The 23,991-nt window shown below is 42.4% G+C and overlaps 2 protein-coding genes across 3 annotated transcripts in view; both read left to right on the top strand.

The window, feature by feature from the left end:
- The first annotated feature begins 786 nt into the window (after nucleotides 1-786).
- On the top strand, nucleotides 787-9,144 carry eno1a (enolase 1a, (alpha)). 2 transcript variants are annotated; one of them, XM_037277129.1, is made up of 12 exons: nucleotides 787-943; nucleotides 2,698-2,795; nucleotides 4,445-4,540; nucleotides 4,654-4,712; nucleotides 6,127-6,196; nucleotides 6,283-6,416; nucleotides 6,555-6,777; nucleotides 7,025-7,222; nucleotides 7,924-8,125; nucleotides 8,210-8,318; nucleotides 8,559-8,617; nucleotides 8,706-9,144. In XM_037277129.1, exons 1-12 carry the CDS (start codon nucleotides 798-800, stop codon nucleotides 8,767-8,769), a joined length of 1,458 nt encoding a protein of 485 aa, XP_037133024.1. In that variant the 5' UTR covers nucleotides 787-797; the 3' UTR covers nucleotides 8,770-9,144. The 2 variants fall into 2 exon arrangements, with proteins under 2 accessions (XP_037133024.1, XP_037133016.1); XM_037277121.1 differs by lacking the exon at nucleotides 4,654-4,712 and adding an exon at nucleotides 5,313-5,374.
- A 935-nt stretch (nucleotides 9,145-10,079) lies between these two features.
- The window catches only part of rerea (arginine-glutamic acid dipeptide (RE) repeats a), a 116,569-nt gene continuing 102,657 nt past the window's right edge, over nucleotides 10,080-23,991 (top strand). Inside the window, exon 1 of the mRNA XM_037272545.1 lies at nucleotides 10,080-10,340. The gene's annotated coding sequence lies outside the window, so the exon portion shown is untranslated. The remainder of the gene's footprint in view (nucleotides 10,341-23,991) is intronic.

Below are 23,991 nucleotides of genomic sequence, written 5' to 3' on the forward strand. Positions count from 1 at the left end.
CACTTCCCATGTTTCATTGGAGGGTGTGGCGGTCATTAGAACAGGCCTCTGACCCAGCAGGCACGCTCTGGAGGCGTATTTATACACTTATGTTCTTTGTGACGCAATGTGTATACTAAAATTCAATGACAACTGCAATGTACACGATAGGGAGGTTACTTATGTAACAATCCATGATTGTTATGAAAATTCAATCACAACTGCAACATACACGAGAGGGAGGTTGCTTATGTAACAATCCATGATTGTTATGAAAATGTTGGCATTGCGAAAAAAATTAAATCGTTTTGAGAATTTAGGGCATGATAAAATGTATCTTTGAAATTCTGAAATTTCTGAAATTGACATGGAATGTGTAAAGTTCACTAAGCACCTCACAACTGTCAGAGCAATGTAGTTACAGCAAGTTATACAAATTAGGTAAATAGGATTTAGTTTTTTATTTTGTCATGAAAAATCGGGGCATGATGAAAATAGTGCTCAAAATCTCATGAACGAGCTGGAAAGTTTCACATTGTGACTGTGTTGAATTTGGACAATGTCTCCCACAACCCAAGATACTTTACTAAATTAGGGTTTGACTCGTTGGAGAAATGTGAAAGTGGTAATATACGCCGATTACACATCCAATATGGCAGTCCCGTCAATGTAAGATTTGGCGCTACAAGAGAAATCTACGCAGATAAATTTAGGTCCGTATCCTCGCACGTTCGTTACATGCGCATCTTCCTGATTCCATCCATGGCGAACGTGCGCCCCACCTCGCAGTCGTGTCCCGCGTGACGTGGCTCCAGCCAATGGCGTGGCTCCGCGGCTCAGTTCTGCGTCGATGCGGTCCACTTATCATCGAGTCTGGCACGTCACGAACGCCTTCCCCTTGTCTGCTTTCCTGCACGACACAGCCACAGACAGCACCGTCCTTGCACACAGTTAGGCCTGAAAGGTAACTTCAAAATCCTCTTGACGACGTCATTTGGTGTTTGCGACAGCCCTTTTGATTCAACTATCAGATTGACATTTTTCTATTGTACCATTTCTTTTCATTGTGTATTACCGCGAACGGTATTGCGTTTTCCATCATCGTCAAAGCACACTTTTAAGTGTTGCCCTTGACCATTGTATGTCGTGTCGAGGACCGTGTCTGGATTCAGTTTATGCTCCTCGGTGGGCACCGTGGTGGAGTAGTTTGTATTCCGGTGACTATTTTTAAAACGACGGCATCAGCTGGCAAGGACCCCCCCAACCCCCCACATTTTTTTTTTTTTTTTTTTTGAGAACTGCGGTGGGCATCAGGAACGGGTGTCATGTTGCAAACTTCCCGCAGTCTCTTTAGTATGTTGCGGAACGTCTGAATGCAAAACATGACAGCGTTTCGGACATTTTTAGTAGCGACACCAGTTGCTTGCCGCATACAAACTGGCTGGGGGGCGTGTCGACCAGAATCATTTTAAAATCGTATTACTGACTAGCGAATTACTGTATGTTTGAGGCTTCTTTCCACAGATCATACAGTGAAAACTTCAGAAAAGACACGCACGCTCGATATTTGGGTGTCACGTTTATTTTGCGACTTTTAAAAGCACCTTCCTCGCGAATTCAAATACAATTGCTCTTTTAGCCCAAGAAAGATTCATATCGAGCATTTATTTGTGCACTCCAAACAAGATGGTATGAATGCTGCATTGCACATAAATCCAATGCATGATGGTTTATTTGCGGCTACCATTTTGTGCTGCCATTTTGTTATGCTTCCTGCAATGATCATGCAGTAATCCCAAAATTATGCAAACTTGAGGAAACGATTGGGACAACACCTTATCTAATGGTGCAATGTCATGATAATGACTATACAGTATTAGGCAAAGTCTTGAATGTATTTGACAAGTAAAAAGGCGTTCTCTCTTTGATTTGTACTCATCGCCAGAATGAAACAGAACTATTTTTTTCACTGTTTGTTAGAGATTTTGATCTTTTGTCTTTGCTCTGGTTAGAGTGAAGAGAGATGATTCAGTTGTTTAATAATTCTGTCAGTAAAAAAAATGATTGAAGAAAAAGAATGGCTGCACAATTGATGTTTCTGGATATCAACACAGGGGGCCTATTTTATTACTTTTAACAAATTCTAGTGTATTTTCTAAACTTCTGGTTTGTAGTTGATAAAAAGCATAAAAAGAGAGCGCTGCAAGGGAACGCTGCATTAGCATCCCCTCATGCATTCAGAGTGGGCAGAGACAGTTTGATAAATCAATATTGGCACAGTGAACCCTTGGGTCAAAAAGTCTGGATCTGTGACTGCCATTATTTATGTAAGAAACATGGGGGTTAACATGAGGAAAGTAAGATAAAATCGTGACTCTGGCTAGGCTACCTAATCAATTTAAAGATACTATTGATGTTGAGGTTTTGTGCTTATTGCGTAATTTTTTTTATCCTCATAGAATTTCGCAAAATTTTGCAATCTTTTTGGCATCCAGACTAAGCATATGTATTTAGTCAAGCCACACCTCACTGTGATTCGTACATCTGCTTCTCTGAGCAGACTTCTCTCAGTGCTGACACGCATAGCCCATGGTAACGTATCGAATAGGATAGGCAAAACATTGTTTTGGCTTTTCAAATGTGATTTGTATTTATTACTATGAGATAGATGACCAGACAAGATTGTGCTGACCTCTCAACCTGTTGTTGTGTCTGCAGATCCAACGCAACCATGTCTGTCCTGAAGATTCTAGCTCGTGAAATTTTTGACTCCCGTGGCAACCCCACCGTGGAGGTTGACCTGTACACCAAGAAAGGTACTGCACACTCGAAACGGTTTATGTTGCATTGTCGTATCGTCTAAGTATCTACCTGCAGTAACGTCGAAAGTCGTGTTTAAATTTTAGAATTAACCAACCATATTCAAACTTGTGTTAAACGGGTGTCTAACACCATTTAAAACGCCATTTGACTGACCTCAAACTGAAGTTCAGATGTTTTAGAAGGCCTTCCCTGACATTTTTTGCTTTCTGTTTTTGTAGTCACATCTTATAGCCACAGTGGTCGATGTGATAATCGATGTATTGGAAAAATACATTTTATGAAATTGAAGATTGCCAAATCTATGTACATAAATCATCTACTACATGAGTCATGCAACAAAGAACTAATTGATTAAAGGAAACTTTCCCTTTATTCTGACCATTAGCATAAAATATGATATGAAAAGGAACAATTGTTATCAGGAGAGTAATAAAATAGAAACGTGTGACACAATCTTCACAGTAAATAAATGTGGTGCACGTTGAGAAATTATAATTGTGTGTGTGCTTGTAATGACAAATAGCAAATACCTACCTATGATTTGCATCGGACAAAAACCTGATCCGCTTAATAGTTTCTTTGCAGTTTGGAAAAAATTGTTTCTAGCTCTTACCCTTCCCACTTACCAGTTCCAGATCCTCTTGGTGAGCTCAATGTTGAGCATGTGAAAATAGCTCATGTAATAGTATCACCATGGCCTCACAGTTCCGTGTCACTGTCATGATTCCTGTCTTAGAGCACAGTTACAGTGGCTTGGATGCATGAGCCAAATGTTGAAGTGAATATTTGGTTCACTGCAGCCATCTTGTATAAATGATTGTTATTGCAGCTGAGTGGACATGATGATAATGCTGAGTGGGTGCTACCTTGTATTTGGTTGCTAAACCACATTGAAGGTTGAAACAAAAGACTCGACTCCATGAAAAGTCCATGGAATGTCAATGAGGCAACCTGAATGACCACTGACATGGAAGGCCCTCAATACATGGCTCGCCGCTTTGTTTCCCTTCTCATTTGGAATGAACGGCTGCGGAGTGCTCCCCGTTTACTGTAAACGGCTCCCTTCCCTTTTTGCTCCATTAGGGGATTCCCTTTCAAGGCAGCCATTCAGGCATCTTAGATGACGGCATGTCTATCATACGAGCCGCTTACGTAAGCAACCTCCCTATCGTGTATGTTGCAGTTGTGATTGCATTTCAGCAGCTATGCTAAGCTGTAAAGGACCAGCTCGATTAAAGAAATACACCCATTGTTTCCCAAAGTTGCGCTGTTGGCTCACATGGCTGCCCTACCCCCTCCTCTCCAAGCATTAAAGTCCACTCATGTTGGTCTACTGGGCAAACTCAATAGATTGACATGCTTTCACAGATGCTCAGTTGATCCCCCGGCTGGCCCTGTTACATAATAGCGCAATGCAGCACAGCCAGAAACACAATTCTCCCTTCACATGGTCCTTTTGTCTCCGCAGAGGGGATTGGCACCTTGTTGAGTCTCACCGACAAAAATCACTTTTGCATTGTACTTTGAAATGCCTCTCATAAATAACGTATGTTTGGACTTCACATTAATTTCCAGGCACTCCTTTTGGGCATGACGCAGCACTTTTTAAGTCATGAAAACAAATATTCTCTGGACTGCCCAGGTCTTTTCAGAGCTGCAGTGCCCAGCGGTGCTTCCACAGGAATCTACGAGGCTCTGGAGCTCCGTGACAATGACAAAACTCGCTACATGGGCAAAGGTAAAAAAAAAAAAAAAAAAAAACATTTAGACCACCTGTTGATTTCACTCCTTTCTCACAATTTTCACATTCGTATCTTATGACCACTTTTATTTCCGTCTTCCTCTTGTTAGGAGTCAAAAGAGCAGTAAAATATGTTAATGAATTCTTGGGCCCTGCATTGTGTAACCAGGTAAACAAAAGTGTGGAATAAAGGCTGTAACTAACATATTGCAAAGCGCAGAAGCATGAAGAATGGAATTTCCACGTGAAACTAATCTTGGCAGGAACTAACGGATGTTCATAGATTATTAGAAACTGCATTGTAGAAGGTTATCCATTTCAACACAATAGACCTTGCGACACAAATGCCAATAGTGGAAGGAAACCGCAAAAGGTTATGGTATTGCACTTTTGGTGACATTGAATTTGGCAATACCTGCAATCTATCCTTGTCAGTAAGGTGACGCAACTTGCTTCCACATAAAATGGCTTCTATAAGGAAATTGCGCAGCATAGGTCGAATACCCAGTAACTCAGGAATACATCATTGTGCCTATAAGTGATGTCATATTAGGAAATGGATCGGATTTTCAAGACTATAGAGTTCCGCGTCATTCATGCATATACTATGTCATTAATTGCTGAGGTTTTACTGGGGTTAGCTTCTTTGTTTTCTTTGTCAAAACTACTGCAATGTCCTTATATGAGCATGTGCCGAGGTGATCTTCCTCCCATGCTCTGCATGGTCTTCCTCAGCCTGGGTCAGTTATGGTCTGCTTGTCCTTTGCAGGTGTCTCAAAAGCTGTTGACAATATCAATAAAATAATTGCACCTGCACTGGTTAATAACAAGGTAGGACCATTTATTGTCTGACTCATACTACCTACCGCACATCACATCCTCAATAATAATTCCTTAAATGCACCGACAAGTCTTAGTGGATGCATGAGTTAGCCGTTTAGTAACAGATGGATTAACAAATTGGTTTTAACCATGAAATGCTGTGACTCACCTATTTGTGTATGTTGCTTAATATTGACTTGGAATTAACATGTTTTTGAATGGAAATCTACATTAAAAGTTGTTTTACATTATTTTTACATTCGTTTTTTAATAAGGCGTATGTGCTGCCTCTCGCCTAAAAATTCGGATCAATATTGTGTTTGCGGAATATGAATCAAACAGACAAAATCCACCTGCTTTCATCCATCGCAGGGTGTTTGCAGAATATGAAGTCAACAGGCAAAATCCATCTGCTTTTATCCATCTCAGAGGGTGACCATTTTGCCACTTACTGTCGACTGAAAATGACTTGCCAGGTCTCAACTAATTACGGTTCACCAGTTTTCTGATCACCAGTTTTCTGAAGCTGAGCCATGATTGGTTGTAACCTGAGACTTGGCAACTGTGCTGTCATTTACAGTCGACAGCAAGTGGCAAAATGGCCGCCCATAAAATGGATAAAGCGGGTGAATCTTTCCCGTTTAATTCATATTCCACAAACAAAACATCAATCAGAACACTGTGTTGGGCTCCACGAAACATATCATTACAAAGAAAATTTTGGGGTAGACTTCTCTTTAATGTGTTTATTCATAATCCAGGCTGTGAACGTTACGGACCAGGAGAAGATTGACAAGCTGATGCTGGACATGGATGGAACAGAAAATAAGTGTAAGATGCGCAGCTCCTCTACCCCGTAGACCCAAGCCTGCTGAAGAGAAAACAATTAAATTGTATGTGTTTCTATCTTCCCTCAGCTAAATTTGGTGCTAATGCCATCTTGGGCGTGTCCCTGGCTGTGTGCAAGGCTGGTGCAGCTGAGAAAGGGGTGCCGCTCTACCGCCACATTGCTGACCTGGCTGGAAACCAACAAGTCATCCTCCCTGTGCCTGTGAGATAAATTACTTAATCAAGAGAGGGAAAAATACTCAGTTTGACATCGTCTGAGCCAGTTTTTCCTAAACTTTATTGAGCCAAGTCACAAACTGTATTCTGCTCCAAGTCATGTCTTCGTTGGGTTTCCCTTTAGGCCTTCAACGTCATCAACGGCGGCTCCCACGCCGGCAACAAGTTGGCCATGCAGGAGTTCATGATCCTGCCCGTGGGCGCCAGCAGCTTCAAGGAGGCCATGCGCATAGGGGCTGAAGTCTACCATAACCTGAAGAACGTCATCAAGGAGAAATATGGCAAGGACGCCACCAATGTAGGGGACGAGGGCGGCTTCGCACCCAATATCCTGGAGAACAAGGAAGGTGAGAGGAAAGCGTCAATTACAAAGCATTCAAAAGTGGCCTGCAGGGAGCTATTTGGTTTATTATGTCACTCCTCCGCTGACTTATGGTCGCTAAATAAAGACCTCGACTGGAGTGCATTTGTTGTCTGCCTGTTACTCCATGTGTTAAAATGGCAAGCACCAAAAACAGTTGTTGGTCATTTGTCTGCAAATTTGTAAATCTGTATCAGGCTTGAACTCTTGTGTTTTTCATTTTTATTTGAAAGCTCTGGATCTGCTCAAGAATGCCATCGCCAAGGCCGGCTACACTGACAAGATTGTCATCGGCATGGACGTGGCCGCCTCCGAGTTTTACAAGGCGGGCAAGTACGACCTGGATTTCAAGTCTCCTGATGACCCTAGCCGCTACATCTCCTCCGACAAGCTGGCTGACCTCTACAGGAGCTTCGTTAAGGACTACCCCGGTGGGTGATAGCCATTTGTGTTCTTGCTCTAATGCCAGCCAGGTCCAAAAGATTTGTGATGCTACAAAAGGGTCAGACAAAGAATGGCTTTTATAATGCATTTCTCGCATTGTTGGTCACATTACTTAATCGTCTAAGTCCGTTTTGACCATTTTCAGGAAATGACAACAAACACAGCAAATTAAACAATAAGAGTATATTTGACTCGTGTGCCCTGACCCGGGTAACTGAGCCATCTACATAGCCAAAACAAATTGGGTTCGGGACATAAAAAATGCGTGAATTGTTTTTTTTCCCCCTTTAACGTGTTCATTGAAATGTATCAATTGATAATTGATCAACTTGTAAATAAAACTGTAAAATATATATGTTGAAGTAGCTAATTTCAAGACAATAAAATTAGAATATCAGTGTGAATTTTACTGGGTGAACCCCGCCCACTGCCTTAAGACAGCTGCGATGGGACCAGCACTCCTGCAAACTTTGTTGATTCAATTAATGGATACATGGATTTATTATAAATATTAAATTTAAACTAATATCGACTCTTTTAATACAAGAAATGTATAATTTACATAGGCACTGTATTTTGTCCTCCTAAAACTTGATCTAGGAGAGACATTTCCAAAATCCAACATAGCTCTTGATCCCCCAAGTTTTCCCACCCCCTGTATTAATCATTGCCTCCTGACCCTTCACAGTCGAGTCCATCGAGGACCCCTTTGATCAGGATGACTGGGAAGCTTGGTCCAAATTCACAGCCAGCACCGACATCCAGGTGGTGGGCGACGACCTCACCGTCACCAACCCTAAGCGCATTGCCCAGGGTGTGGCCCAAAAGTCCTGCAACTGCCTGCTGCTCAAAGTCAACCAGATTGGCTCAGTCACTGAGTCTCTGCAGGCGTACGTGTTTGCACTGCAGTCAAGTCCGATCTTGTTGCTGGAAACAAAGCTCATGTTGTGTGTGTGTGTGTTTTTGTGTGGCAGCTGCAAGTTGGCCCAGAGCAATGGCTGGGGTGTGATGGTCAGCCATCGCTCTGGAGAGACCGAAGACACCTTCATCGCGGACCTTGTCGTCGGTCTCTGCACTGGACAGGTACTGCAGCCTTTACTAATAGTTGAAATGTAAAGATCCCACAAACAAATTAAATGGCTTAACTTGATTTTGAAAAATATACACTCCAATTGTACATGACCTTACATGACAAGCTACTGAGACTGTACTAAGAATTTGGGTTGAACTTAGCTTTGGCACCATCGTGTGGCGTATAAGGGCATTTCAGAGCACAGAAATGATGAATCCGAGTTTTTAATGTCCAACTTTGGATGTTTCCAGATCAAGACAGGCGCACCTTGCCGATCTGAGCGTCTGGCCAAGTACAACCAGCTGCTCAGGTAAGTCCACCTGAAAATCCATGGTTGTGGTGGGGATCGGGGAAGCGGGGTTTTCGGCCATTCTGACAATGTCCTCACCCTCGTTCAGGATTGAAGAGGAGCTCGGCGACAAGGCCCGTTTTGCCGGCAAGAACTACAGACACCCCATCTAAGATGCACCTTCAACCTCAGGCCTCTGTGTTCATCGCTCATAATTATGATACTGAAATGCCACGCAAAGTCGCTTGCCGTGTCCACCGCTGAGATCTGTGGCACGGTGAAGCATCAAGCGCCTCCTCAAAGTATGCTTTAGCTCCTGAAAAATAACAATCCTTCAGTGTCTATCTGTGTCTGAAGCCTCTGTGTAGCTTCTTGTGAGTTGTAGTGAATCTTGGTGCTCTACTGAGTGTTTGAGCTACTGTAACTTACTGTACTGTCGAGAATTAGAAAAGGGTATTAAGTGTGCAATGTGTGTCATCTGACAAAAGTCTTGTGTTGCTGTAAGCGTTGGCAGAAATATATAATAAAAATATAGTTTGAAATGGTAATTTATGTGGCTCCTTTTTAGTTTTTCAAATTACCGATATTTTTGTACACTGATGGTCGGTAATTCTGCTGGTTGACTAACGACTAGCCTACATCCTAGTTCTTCACAGCAGATAAAAGTAAAATGTTTTAACTTGTGCATCTCCTCTCTTGTGGCTTCTCATGTCAGTCAGTGTGACAAGTTTGATGTAATCTGAGTACCACTGGGAGGCAGAAACATGAGCACAGTACTCCCTCGCGGGGATGCCATTTGTGCCTCTGAAGGCTGAGCCTTAATAGTAAGCTTCAACAGGATAAATAAAAGTCTATTCTCAAGAGGTATGGCACCATGGGGGGCGATCGTCAGCTGTGGCTTTTCACTTTCTTGAACCTTATGTCAATCTTCCTCTTTGGTTCAGACGAAATTAAGACTACTGGGATAGGATCCAGCATGCCCGCAACCCTCATGAGGATGAGCGGTACGGAGGCTGAATGAATGAATTGAATTTAGGTTTCATTGTGGGCACAAACACAATGGATAAGAATTTGCATTTGTTATAAGATCAAATTCTCAAAGTGCGAATCTGTTGATGCAGCGTTTGGAACGTACGCCATCTAGTGATCACATATCACAGTACATTTACATTTCGAGCACAGGCCTTGGAATGTTTCAACTCCAAGCACAAGGAATAAAAACAACACGTAACGACATTTTATTATGAAAATAACAGAGGTGTGGGTTAGTTCCGATTTACGTTTAAAATCCGGTTACGCCGCAGAAACGGGACTCCGTCGTAAGTCGAGGCCCTTCCTCGTGGTGTGTTGTGGTATTCTCCTTTTCGACCAGTGGGTGACGACATTTTACCGGCTGAACTTTGAGAGCCCCCGACTGTTCTCACCCCAACATGAAGAAGGATGCTGTCACGCTGAGTGCCTTTCACACACACCAGTCCGAGCATCCCGGCTACCATTACTCCCTCTTTGAATCCCAACTCCATCATTTATGACAGCGTTGCCCCAAACGTGGTGCGTTCACGTGCAAGGCGAGAAAAAGACACACAAGGTGGCACTGCGGTTGTCTGTAGTGGCGACCACTTGGCTAACTAACGTTGGCTAATTGCCCCCGCTGCAGCTCCGCTTTGCTTTTCTCACCGCTATTGTTTGTTGTTGCAGCCTCTCATCAAACAAATCACAGATGTTGTAGCTCAAGCTCTCCAAGGTAAGTGCCGTGAGCGCACCCTGTGAGCCTCCTTCTTTTGCTTCCGATGAGTGTTCCTGTGCAGAATGTGCCAAATGATGCGCTGCAATGTGGTTTGTTTGGAAATGTAAACTAGCTAGCCGCTCGGCTAATATCCCTGTTAGCATGAAGACCGGGCTGATCAGTGAGCTAACGCGGCTAGCCGTTTAGCAGCAGTCGCTAGTACTGGTCGGGAATGCCAGTCAGGAGCGGTGTACTGTCTGGGTGCGAACGGCTCGTTCCACACCGTTGAGCGTCTGCAAGTTCACGGCTCTTGTTTGATCAGCATTTGTGTTTTCAACATGTACTGGAAGAGCGAGCGTGCAGCACAAGAGAGCGCTTCCCATTTGAAATGATCCTGTGTAGTGCGTGTTCGCGTGTGCGTACGTGCGCGCGCGCGCGTGCAAATGTGTTTCATGGAGTAGCCGGAGCCCATTGAGCTATTGTCAATTAGCTCATGGAAATGTTAGCTGCCAAATGCTGCTTGATTGGAGTGTGTCACACTTGTTTTAACTGCATGCAAGCTTTTAGATCAGGGCTGCTTTTATTGTTGTTGAGTTTGGTGTGAGAAGGTATAGAAAAAATAAACATGCACAGGTGCAACTTAAGGTTGCTTGTCAACAATTAGAAGTCTTTGTCTTTTGGCAAACAGTGATGACTAACTTAAGAAGTAAGAACTTTAATGTTCTTTTTACAAGTTCAGGTTTGTGAACTTCATGCCAGCATGAAGCTATCATAATCATGAAAGGGAAGCATGGTGGTCTGCACGATAACACGACTTTCCTCACATCTCTGAGGTTCAAGGATTGAACCTCTGCTCTGGCCTTCCTGTTTGGAGTCTGTGTGACCTCTTCAATTTTGTGTGCGGCTTCCTTCCCATTCCCCAAATCATGTAAAGTGAGTCTTCAATGAACCTTACATCAACTATTTGAATTAGTTTTGAAGTTTGGTGACATGGTTAGCATTTCTGCCTTGTCCCAGGTTTGAAAAAGTTGTATCTTCTTCTATCCCCACCTTCCATAAACATGCATATGAAGATGTTAAAGGGTCCGGTGGTGTAAATGTGTGTGGATGGTTGGTTGTCTATTTCTGCCTCAGATAGGTTGTCTTGCTCCAAGTCAGCTGGCTCACCCGCTAACAAATATGGTGATACTATTGTTAATGTCAAAAGTATAATCTTGCAGCTGTATATATTTAGTAGTTCGTGTGATTTGCGTCGAATGTTTGGAAGGATATTAAGGGCATCGATAAGACAAGGCATAGTGCCAGATTAGACTAAGCGACCTTTTCATGTTTAAATCAGATGTGTGCACAAAAGGCTTCTTCTTGTCTCTTTCAAAAATAATCAACTTCAGATGTGTTATTGTTATTCAGCTCAAGGACAGCATTGGGAATATTACATCTCAGTCATATCTTGGTTGGATTCCAAAATAAGCCCTTCTCTGTGAGCAACATTGCTTCCTTTGGTTGAATTGTGTTGTGACTAGGCTTGATACAGTGGAAGCAAACCTCCATAGTTGAACACAGCCCTACTGATTTCCTTTGTGGTACGCTACTGCAAATACCGTTCTTCAATTGACTCAAGTATCAATGTCTAAAGTTTGCCAATCAATTTTAGTAATACTATGGCCGTCTCGTCACTTTGGCAGCACACTCGATCCTTTTTTTTTTGTTTCCTTAGTTTGTATTTTGCCTTGTAAACACCACTCCATGATGGACAAAGCCTCCACAGATGTCACGCTTCTGATTTTTTAAATTTTTTATTATGTTGCAAAAACAGGAAGCGAACTGATCGTAAGCATGGCGAATATACTGAGCCCCCCTGGTAATGCGTGTGATTTACCTTCATAGATTGCTGACAACTCGCTTATTTATTTCCAGAGACACAGCCCTTCCTTCATCTTTGCAGTGACACCGGATTCTTGGTCTCGCTGCTTGTCAGATTGCTACGCTGTTAGTCCACGCTTACATGAAATTGAATTACCTGAAAGCTTAAAAGCATTGCTTGCTAAATCACCGCTATCCTCAACACTACATTATGTTTAATGCACTTAAACAACCCGATGTTGGGCTATTTTCCAATAGGCTATACGGCTAACATCTCAAGACACTTGCCCAGGCTTGTGGCCATAAATGGTTAATGTCTGAAGGAATTAATAAAGCAGTTGCGTGACACATTTGACTGTAATTTTTTAGGTTATTCACAGCTCTATTATAGTGGTATTTTTTTTTTATACAGAACTGCAGCCAATCCCCATTATTTGACTAGTTCGTGGGTTAAAGGAGGTCAGGGTGTTTTATAGTGTTTCAAATTGAGCTCAAGCACAGCAGTGGTAAAAATGACAAGTGACACACCCCGTCCACTGAATGTTAATGTAGCCCAGCGCTTGCAGATTAATCGTAAGAGAAATAGCCTCACTTATTTCCCTTTAATGGCTAATGTGTGTTAGAGGAACACCAGCTCCCCGTGAGCAATAATATGTAGGACAGAAAAATGTAAAGGTGGGGGAAAAAAAATCCATTTTCACTACAGTCTGGCACTCAGACTATTTGTAGGATGATTTGTCATTACACACACTCGGCAATTCAACATTGACACGCTGCGTTCGGATTGCCTCTTGCTGTTTTTCACCCGCATGCCGTCACTGGATATTTTCTTTGCCTCCCATGAATGGCCAAGATGATTGGCCATTATAATGCCTGGCTGCAGTCTCCGAGCTCTGTCAGGCTCTGCGCGAGGTGGTGTAATAAAGGCATTGGTGTGGCCAAGCCTGTATTGTAAAACAGATATTGCATTTTCTGCAAGGCTATTGTGTTTCAAAGCAAAGTGACTAGCTGATATAGTGGCTTCTGTGGGCGTTTTGTTTACACTTTGAAATTATGCTGGTAGCAGAGTGAAACGTTTGCTCGTGAAAATCGACGCTGTCGACTGTCTTCAGACGTCTTCAGAACAATTGCAGTGAAGAGTGAAGCTCAAAACTCCTCATGATTGTGTTTTGGGGATTTTCAAAGCTACACATACAATGGAAAACATTTATTCCAAATCAAAACAAAAGGAATTTATGACGCATCTTCCATTCAAGTGATGCAAAACAATGTTTACAGAAGACTAGAGATGCAACGATTATTCGATTAACTGACAACTCGTTGATTATCAATTTAATTGTTATTTTTGATAATCAAGTCATCGTTTAAATTTGAAATTGTTTAAATGCTTGAAATTTTAGCTTCACAGCCGTATCCGATTTCTGCAGTCCTTCATGAAAACAGATTGGTTATCTTTGCGTTGCATCATAAGATTTTTTTTATACTTGGACAAAAACGATCGTTTTCTAATTTTTCTTACGTTATGACCAGAAAGGGACTTTATTTTTTTGCCTTGTCAATTTGAAACTGTCTCCTGTATTTTATTAAGGAATGTCAACTGAAACATGTTTTTTAAAAAAACGATTCATTGGCAAGAATCAACCAGATTACGCGGTTATTGAAATAATCGTTTGTAGCAACTCTACAATAGACTGTTCAAAATTATAGCAGTTCTAAAGCGTCCCAAAGCGACTCAAGTGGAAACACTTGGCGTCTCCTTGCTGCATGTTGTGAAGAAAGTTCCACAGTTTTTTTAATACTGCATGTTTATTGTTTGTCAGTACCCACAAGTGGCTCACACTTCTTGTTTCTTTTTGTTTTTGTTTTGAAGGTGCTTCTTGCTACCTGTGCCAAGAGCTCAGTAATTGGCCGTAGCAAAAGCCTGGCATGTGTTGTTTTAAGATTTTGGATTGACACATGCAAGCCACACTGGCAGATAGAAGGCAGGAACAACACACCCCTTCCCTGTCACTCCAACCATCACTAGCAGCCCATTTTCTCCCGGCTTATCCCAACAAGTCGGTGGAGGCGAGATACTGGATGTGTTGTGTCTTCTTTGTCAGTTTCCCTTCGCCGCTCATAAAAGCTGTCTCATATCTCAGCCGAGTTTGATTGAGGCCCAGCTCTGCAGTGCCACAACGGTTGGTCCAGTCCAACCCTTTTGTGTCACCAATATGTGTATCCACAAACAGTACACTGTATGTTATGACGCACACACACTCTCACTATGCATCTTATTCGATTAGAATATGGTATAAATCTTTTTGAGAGGGGAAGTTAAAATAAACAATGGAGATAATGTAGTTGCACAAGTGTGCACACCCTCTTCGAACTGGGTAGCTGGCTGTGCTCAGAATGAACCGATCGCAGACTCGCGTTTAAATGGGAGTCGGCATGCACCTGCCAACATTTCCAGTGCCTCTGATTAACTCCAAATGTGTTCTAGGAGTCTTTTCCTGCACAAACACAAGCTGAGAGCTTCCGCAGCAACAGAGGGAATTCATTCTTCAAAGGTATCAGGCAGGAAGATGGAGGTCCCAAAATAAAAAAATACCATCAGGCGAAGCTGTGAAATAGAACGCCGGATATGCTGGGCTTGGCTGTAGAACAAACGTGAGTATAAACTGCTTACGTGAGGTAGTTGTACGTTCTGTTCCCATTCCAAAACTTAATTGACAAACAAAGGCCTCGCTCATTTCAAATACATGCCTTTCTACAATAAAGTTGAGGTACTACAGTAGTCTTTTTGTGTTGTTTTTAAGACTCTTATTAGCCTCGTACTGCAGAGATGAGCTTTGACTTTGTCCTGTTCAAACTCGCATACAACAATTTTTGCTCAAGTGCATTGTGTGAGCGTATTTCTTTTGCGCTTAATCCACATGAGTGATTGTGGAAAGTCCAAATGAAGCGTTGGCTAACATTTGCCTTCACAACAGTATCACCGAGTTGACACCGTCTCAGTATTTATTCAACGTATTCACGCAGATGACAGACGGTTTTATAGAATCCGTGAAGCAAAGGCAAACAGTAGCGCAATTAAACTACCGTGATTAAAAAAAAACAACCAGTCAGCCATTTGCCATCGCAGTCAGGGAAGAAAATGAAATGGTGTAGGATCAGCTGGCTTGCCCCTGAGGAAATGGGGAAAAGGGTGGGTGGGGGGTAAGATGATGAGGATCAGGAGGAGCGCTTTGCCGTCGTGTGGGTGTCAGTACTTATTAGGTAAGCGATTGCCTCATCTAATGACACGGCATGGCGCTAGTAGTGCAGAAACACAAACAATGCATACCAGTATTTTACTGCGCAGCTGCCCACTTTGCATAGACATACTTTCTAGCTCGAATATTTTGACATCTTTCCCGACGAATCCCTTTTCCCCTTCCCTGGCAGCGACACACGTTTACTCCTTGGGCAAGACAAAAGGCCTTTTTTTTCTCTCGGCACACTTTCTTGCTGTGGCGCAGTTGAGAGATGGAGGTGATTTAAGGCTGGCGTTACAATAGATCGGTGCGCTTTTCTCTCTGCTCTCATTGTTTCGATTGACGGCAGCAGTAGTTTTCAGCTGCAATCTATATTGGCACATAAGGCTTCATCACCTGCTCTGTTTGCCTTGCTGAGCACCAGCACAAGGGGAGCTTTTGTCCTTTTTTTTGTCCCTGTAAGGTCGCCATTGATATGTTTGACCCCGTATGAACACGAATGTTAACTCTGCCCTGTTTGTTATAATAATCGAGCAGTGACCTGCTTTAGTTGAGTGGAAGCGTAAAATTTGATTGGCTTTTAGGTGGGCGATTTGGGAAAAATATGCCTCAGAAATCTGATGTATCGATCGTTGTCATCTGTGACATCACAAGAGACTTCATGAAATTGACCACATAAAGCATGTTTTCATGTTTTGTGATGCCGCCACAAAAAGTGACTCGCAACGACAACCGTCGAATAGAAGTTTGAACATATTATGTAAGGACAAAGGCAGTGTACTTGGATGACTTAACAAAGAACGCAAAAGTCGAATTTGATTGGATTTTGAGTGCGCCGCTTTGCTGCTGGTGTCTCTCCAATTAAGGAATTCAGCGGCCTCTTCGCTTGGTCTCTCATGATAATGAGCAAAATGAAGCGCTCATTCTCATCTGTACACGCATCTCCATCCAGGCTGCTGAGTCCAATTTAGCAAAGTAAAGAAAATCAAAAGACGAACAGAATCTACCTGTGTGCATATTCATCACCAGATAAATGGGTGAGTACGTTTGATGTTTCCACTCCAGTCCAACTTTATTTATGGAGTCATTTAAGAACAATTCTACTGGCCAAAGCCGAAGATGACATAACATGTAAACAAATAAAAACGCCAAGGGTATAAAATCACTCATTTAAAAAAATACTAAAAAAGAATATGAAAATAACACAATAAAAAACTAAACAGTCAGCAACATCTAAAACGTGTCAGACAGTTGACAATGTTATTCATCAATACTTGCTTTATGATGGCGATACCACTGTGTTACATCACCTTTCCTTTTAACAACACTCAATAAGCGTTTGGGAATTGAGGACACTAATTATTGAGGTACTTGATGTCTAAAAATTTGCCACACGCTTTGAGAAAGACATTGCCTGACATTATTTCTTAAACCGTCGGACTTGCACTTGTTTACAAAGTCGTGAGTTGCATTCATCGATTAATCGACAATTAATGATCAGATAATGTGGCAACCATTTTATTAATTTAGTCATTGAGAGCCATTGCTGAACTGAAAATTGTCCAATTCTTCAGATTTCAGCCTCTCAGATTTCTGTTGAAAGCAGACTATCTGTTATTGTTTGATCCAAATACATATATGCAAACAACACAGCAGTGTTTTTATTTTATTTATTTTATTCTGCTTCGTTGCGACTGCGCAGAAGGCCCAGTGTGCTTACGGAGCTCTGACTTCGGATTTCATGGAGACGCCACACAAGCCAATGCTGAGTTCCCAGCTTATGTGGCTCGAAGGAAATAACCACCCGCTGCCCTCGCCCTCCCCCACGGCACTGTCCACTCTCCTCTTTGTGGCTTGCCTCGGGTATGCGCTGTCCTTGCTCACACCTTTGCCGTCTCGACCCGGCTATTGAGCGCCCCAAGCCCCCAGTTTAGTATGCTGGTACTTAAGGCCGGATCGACTGGGTTTAAGGATGAACGTGGTGTCTCTGCGCCGCAGTTCCAGCAGCCGTCACAGAGAAAATGAGTTTTGAGGATTGGGTTTAGATTTGCCAATGTAGCACTTCCACCCGGGCAGGGAGAGAGAGAGAGAGAAAGCGAATGAACAAGTGAAGCACAGCAATGCTATCAAATAGATCAATTTGTAATAAATCTGTTGCCTCAAGCTGTTGTTCAGTCCAACTCACTATAAGTTGTCTGCATCTCTCCGGCAACAAAATGTTTGCCAGGCCAGACGTGCAGAGCGCCTGCAGCTCGCTTCATCTTTTAATTGTTTTGGGGGTTTTTTTTCCTCTGAAGCTTTTGCTGCTCTCTTATCAGTTGGGCACAAAAAAAATAACAAGTTGTAACCAATCGACGTGACCGAGAGCTGAAATGACCTACGCTACTGTCACGTTAAATCTCCCCATTATCAAATATGAGCCATTCATCAGGATGATGGAGCTATTGATTAAACTCTCAGCTGAGGTTGCTTAATGTATTCGCCAAGGGTCATTTCACAATATAAGGATGTGTTGTAGTTGCTGCTTTTATCCCCCCCCCCCTGAAAATTAAGCGAGTCCAATTTGAAGGGCTCTATTATTATGACAACGGTTTGATCAGTGCAGGTAACAAAAGAAAGCGCCTCTCGTGGGATCCCGCGGCTCCTCCTCCACTAGCAGCCATATGGAGCGTACTAATTGTGTTCTACGCCAGCCATTTTCACCCATCCATCAGGGACTTGTGAGAGTGCTGTAGCTATAATGTCACCAGCAGTGGGCTGGCCTTGTGAAAGAAACATTAGCAAGCAAGATGAGGAGACAGGAAGGCTATAAGCCGCACGTATCGATTGAACCGCTGAGCAAAATTTTCGGTGCCTTTTTAAAGGTGTAATTTGTATTGTATGCCTTTCCGCCCTTACCCCGGCGAGCAACCTTCACTGCTGATACAATCTCATTCTAGGCATCGGGCCAGCGTACGCGTGCACTTGTACAGCTAATAAAAGGACTTCTCTCGTAATCCCTTCTTTCGGCGCACAATTTCTCCCATTAATTTGCATAGTGTTCATTCATATTCCGACGGTCCAGCCAGTTCCTCTGCCGGTGCTCATCTGTTTTGTTTAGTGACAGCAGAATTGCTGAAGTAATGGTGTGGAATGTAAATGTGACATTCTCAGTATTTGCTGAGCCCTCCAGGGTGCTGATTGGTCACAAAGTGTTTGCAGCGCTAAGTGTGACTGTGGCAAATCAGTGTACATTTTAATATAATATGCAATCATTAAAGCGGCACCTTTATGGAAATGAGATCCTCGGAGCTGCTGCTGCTAGAGAGGTTTGAAGAAAATACTAATGTGAAATCAAAAAGAGAGCGCTGTGTCCCTCTTGACGAGTTTCTAGTAATTATTGAAATTTATCTTTTCCGCAGAGCTGTAAATCTGCAAGATATTTCCTGTTAATAAAGCGACAGAAGCAGCCTGGGCGTTAGGCTGGGAAATAAAAGGCAATGAAGCCTCCAACATCCTCTCCCCAGCCCCGGAATGAAGCGGCACAAGCCCTAATTAACTGAGAGGATGAGCGGCTCGCCTCTTGCTAATGAAGATGCTCCTCTAGCTGCATGCTTCCAGCGCTGTCTATCTGGCTTTGGCTCGCCTCAGGTATTTTCTACCCCCCCTCCTGTAATATGTGTGAAATCGTGGTTGTGAGCTGTGCACTGATGCACAGAGAGAAGCTCTTCTGTTGCCAGGAGGTGTCGGCAGTCCTGCACAGGAAATCGGTGAGCTAGATGATGATTACTGTAGCTTATGTGCAATATATTGAGAGTGGGAGAGACAACATTGATCTCTTGTTATCGATTCCGTGGATCCTCTTCAAAATGACAATAAAGTTGTTCCTAGTGTCATCTTGGAGCACACCTTTTTCAAATCAGCGGAGTAGCAAATTACTCCTGTCACCATCAGCCGCCCCAAAGCTCTCGCCGCGTTGTGTGATCATCTTGCGAGTTGAAAGTCAGGTTAAATCTCGCTTTGCTCGCTTTTGTTTGGGCTTCTGTCAGTGTCGCCACGTTGCATGCTTTGAAGCACATCGTGTTGGTTTTGTAGCGCTGCCTCCATGTAAGCCAAAGCGCTCTGAATTTAGAGGGCAACAAAGTAGCTGTAATATGATCTGATGTAGCGCTTGTAGTGCAGGCACATGTTGTGGAGGAGGAGTGGGTCATGATTGATTGTTGGAAAACAGAGCTTGCTCGAGCTCCCACACACTATTTACCTGCAGCTTTCCTCCATTGTTTTTTTTTTTTTTTCCCTTTCCCTCTGGCTGGCTGCGATATTCTCCCCTTGTCGCCTTTTCCCCCTCTTTGTTGTCGCAGGCAGCCCAAAAGCCCCCGGGGACAAACGGACAAATAGAAGACAGCAAAAGGTGAAGCTCTTCATCTTTCTCCCTCACCAGCACTCAGCCAGACAGGTTTCCAGGCACTCAAAAAAACAAAACAAAAGGAGGATTCACAGTTGCTTAGCTTGAGGTGTAGCACACCAGGAGGCTCATTGTCTTATTTGTCAAATGCAGAAAATATGAAGTGCTGGTTGGTTGGTAATGCAGGAGGGATCCATTTTTGTTCGGATTATGTACGTCACTTCAGACGATGCTGTGTGATATTAGCATTTGCATCATAGGGCGATATAGTAAATATGTCTAGAACATCTTCTATTGTTTAATTTAGTGATGTTTGATACCACTTTTTTCAGGCTCATACCTCAACTCTTAGTACTCACTGAAACAGATACCAAAAAATGTATACCAGTACTTCTGAGACATAACATTGCTATTAAACTGATGTCAGATCATTTCAAATAAAGAACTGATTGTTCACATCTGACAAAAGGCGGAGCAGTCGTTCTGCAATAAATGGTGTACTGTTCAAATGAAACACAAATAGCTCAGTCTTATTTTGGATTAATTTGTGATAAATGAAAAATGAAAAATAAAACTGAAACCTCCCTGAGATTTAGTCTTTGTTCAAAATAAATTGAAATGCAAAATACTACAGGTTCAATTGTTAACTATGACACTATGAAGTTGGAAAAGAGGTTGAATAACTGTTGAAAAATGTATCGCACTTTTTTCACATCAGATGATGTTAAAATAGATTTTCACTTAAACTATTCATCACAAGAAAAACGTGTTGAAAGATAAAATCTAAACAACTACAATCGTCAGGAGGAAAAAAATGCCACGAGACAGCGCCGTTGACTAGTATCGGCACCCTTCGCAAACCTCGATACTTTGAAATAAGTCCGGTATTGTCCTGATACAGATACTACTTGCCCATCCCTTGTTTGTGTCATAATTTTGAAGTGTGGGGTGCACAGTGTCTAAAAGCTAGCGGAGTATTTCTTTCAATGGCATTTCTTTAGGTACGTGTTAAATACTGTATTTCAAGAATACCCGTATCGCAATATTCAACATCCATATTGCATATGACATGTTTTCCAATATTGTGCTGACCTATTTCAGAGAACTACTGGATGGAAGAAAATAGACATATTTACAAACTTGGGGTGGACATTTCTCTGCGTTTCCTATTTGGAAAATAATCGTCGTGTTCGTTGTTATGATTGTGGCGTGCGCAAATTGCCAAGTAGCTACGTGTCGACTCATCAGTATCCTCAAGATTATTTCTATATTAATTGTATTTGGAAATAGTGTATTTATACCAACATCTATAGAGTTGAAAGGGGGAATCTTTGAAATGTAACACACCGACATGCTCACATTTCCATCTTGCCTGTGAACTTGGTCAGGTTGTGGTGTAAACACTGCACTGCAGTTCCAACAGCTCATTATTTGCCTCTAACTTGAACGAACTTGATTAAATGCTTGGCTCATTTGGAACCATCCCAGCTGGACTCCCCCACAGGGTCCGTCTCGATCAGCTCTTGGTTTTTTAGAAATGATTAGCACCTGCTGTCGCGCAGACTTTTCCTGAAATTGACGTCTTTGCAGATTTCACGCGTGTGACTGAACTGTCGGAGAGGTTCGAGCCGCAAAGCAAACATTCCGCTCTGCACAAAGCCAGTGTTGCTCAGAAGATGGTGGCTCAATAGAATACATGCCAAAAGCAAGACTGGTGGCTGCGGTTTAAATCTCAGTCCTCTATGTGATCGCACGGCTTGGAGTCGCAGGGGATGAGAGTCCCCCACCACTGGGCACAGGGTCTCCCCCTGAGCACCAAGCAGACTTGCTTCTTTTCCCTTCCATGTTAGGCTCTGTATTTAACACTCGAGCGTTTCCATTAACAAACTGAGAGCTTGTGAAATTCCGAACATAAAACAAGACGACTTTTGACTCCCTAGAGTTTTATTTGTCTCGCCCGTGCTGCTGTAAAAAAGATGACAAGAGACAGAGGAAAAAAACAACACAAAAAAGAACACGTCCTCTATTTCCGTCTCTTTTGTCTGATGGCTTTACTCTACCTTTGGAGTGCGGCTGCTTATGTTACCTCGGCCTCGGCCACCTTGTACTTTCTGTTGCGGCGAGATAAAAATGCGAGCCTTTCTTTGGGAGTTGATTGTAGATAAATAAACTCAGAGTGGTAGAGGTCACGGTTTGCTCTTAGATTCCGAGTATATTGTATTTGTAAGCTAATTAGCAGTAAGGGAGCTCAGGGGCAATGAGGATTGAAAGGCGTGCTTTAATTGTTTGTGGCATGTGAAATGAAAAACGATAATGTGTGACTAGAGGCCCCAGGAGACAGCAATCTGGTCGGCAGCTTAAGAAGAGCGTCCGAGAAATGCGTTTGCACATGTCTCCTTCTGCTTCTTCCGAGCCATAAAGCTCTTTCAGGTAATTGGCCAGCAGCAATTTCTCCTCACGCGATGTGTGATCCTGTGCTGAGGCCCGAAGAAAACCTTGCCGGTATCACGAGTGAATCCTGTGGTTTGAGCGTGTGTGTTTGCTTGCAGTCCTTGTTCTCTGCACAGCTCTGCAGCAGCACCTGATTTGACTTGGTAATGGGCCATTGATGAGTCTTTGGGGGGGAATTGAAAAAGGCTCGCAAAGCTGTGCTGCCAAGACAGTGCATGAAACGCCACCACATGTGTTTTACATTGGAATCGACACAATTCATAATCAGATTGTAAATCAGACCGGGCACTGAAATGACTCCTTTTATAATCGAGCGTCAGCTCTTGTGATTCCTATGCCTGTTGTCCGCTGCGTGATGTTTGTAAGAACGATGCAGCGTGACCACACTGCACACTAGTCTACATCATTAAGTCCATCTAATGTTCACAGGCTTGAATTGAACCATGGCGACGACAGAATGACTCTCAGGCTCTAAAGAGTGTCGCCGGTGAGAGGACATTTTGCATTTGGCGTAGTAGAAATAGAAATCATTATCTCCCCCCTCCCTCCTTTGTTTGGGGCTGTTGAAAAGAGGATGTACTTGTGTGGACGGCGTGGTGAAAGATAGAAATTTTGCAACAAGATTATAGTGAGCAAAATGAAATCAATAAGCCTATTTTACCTCACTATTCACATAATTTTCTCTTAAAGCCTATCCTCACTGAAAAAGAAGAATGCTTTCATTGACATTGTACAACTAGTATACAACTGCATATCTGTGATACTTGGCATATATTTGTGCTCTTTCTTTAACGCCCTAAAATGCCACAAGGTGGCGCCAAAGCCTCGATTAATGCAAAAGTAGTAAGTTACGTTCTCAAAGTAGTATGTTTGAAGTGATACAGTATGTGGTGCAAAAAATAATAAATAACCTGTGAATCATATATTTTTCAGTTAAGTTTTATAAGATGCACTTAAAATTAGATTGTGTTTTTATATTATAGTGTTTGGTATATTGATTGCCTAAGGCAGCAATTTACATACTGGAACGAAGCACAATTTTTCAGTCGTGACACTGTTGACCCACAGAAGACCACGCACTTCCGAACCAGAGGTACGTTAATGGACAAAACATATCAATATATACAAAATTGGAATATTATTGAGGTACTGTTTGGTCTACATGTCATCCCAAGTCCGCTAAAGGTTTTTAGGCTCCTCACGTTACAGTATAAGGACAACTTAGCTACGTCTGCCATATAGTGGTGAATTGTGATAATTCCAACTTAAAACTACTACAGTCAATACCTGCCTACTTGGAGTTGCATATTCGCAGATTTTTTTCGGTCTTTGTTTTATTTGGGGTGATTTAATTTAAGGAAAATAGCCCTCTATGATATTGTATTTCATAAAACTTGTAGCAACTTAATTAAAAACAATGTAAACAGACTGCATTACAATTAATATATTGCCATGTCTTGTGGTGTGCCTAACTTGACCACCAGGGGGAAAGAAATTCAAGCGTGAAGAGACGAACAAAGAAGACTTTCACAACTGACTAAAATGGAGTGATTTTGGTTGATAGATAAGATGAAGAATCCTGTGTGTATAGTACTTACTATATTGTACTACTTACTATATATAAATGTCTTGATGCACTATTTATGTTCAAATATTGATTGTAGTCTGTCCATAGTGTTTTTATTGTGTGTTAGCATCAAGTGTGTGGTTGTTTTGAATAAACAATGTGCTC

The sequence above is a fragment of the Syngnathus acus genome, chromosome 2 (genome assembly GCF_901709675.1).
Source record: "Syngnathus acus chromosome 2, fSynAcu1.2, whole genome shotgun sequence".
NCBI classification, from domain to species: Eukaryota; Metazoa; Chordata; class Actinopteri; order Syngnathiformes; family Syngnathidae; genus Syngnathus; species Syngnathus acus.

Excerpts from the sequence above, each read along its gene's own strand:
- eno1a (XM_037277121.1), top strand. The coding sequence starts at position 798 with ATGGCGTGGCTCCGCGGCTCAGTTCTGCGTCGATGCGGTCCACTTATC. Across the intron at positions 6,197-6,282 it reads GGATGGAACAGAAAATAAGT|CTAAATTTGGTGCTAATGCC; the intron begins GTAAGATGCGCA and ends ATCTTCCCTCAG. Across the intron at positions 7,223-7,923 it reads CTTCGTTAAGGACTACCCCG|TCGAGTCCATCGAGGACCCC; the intron begins GTGGGTGATAGC and ends GACCCTTCACAG.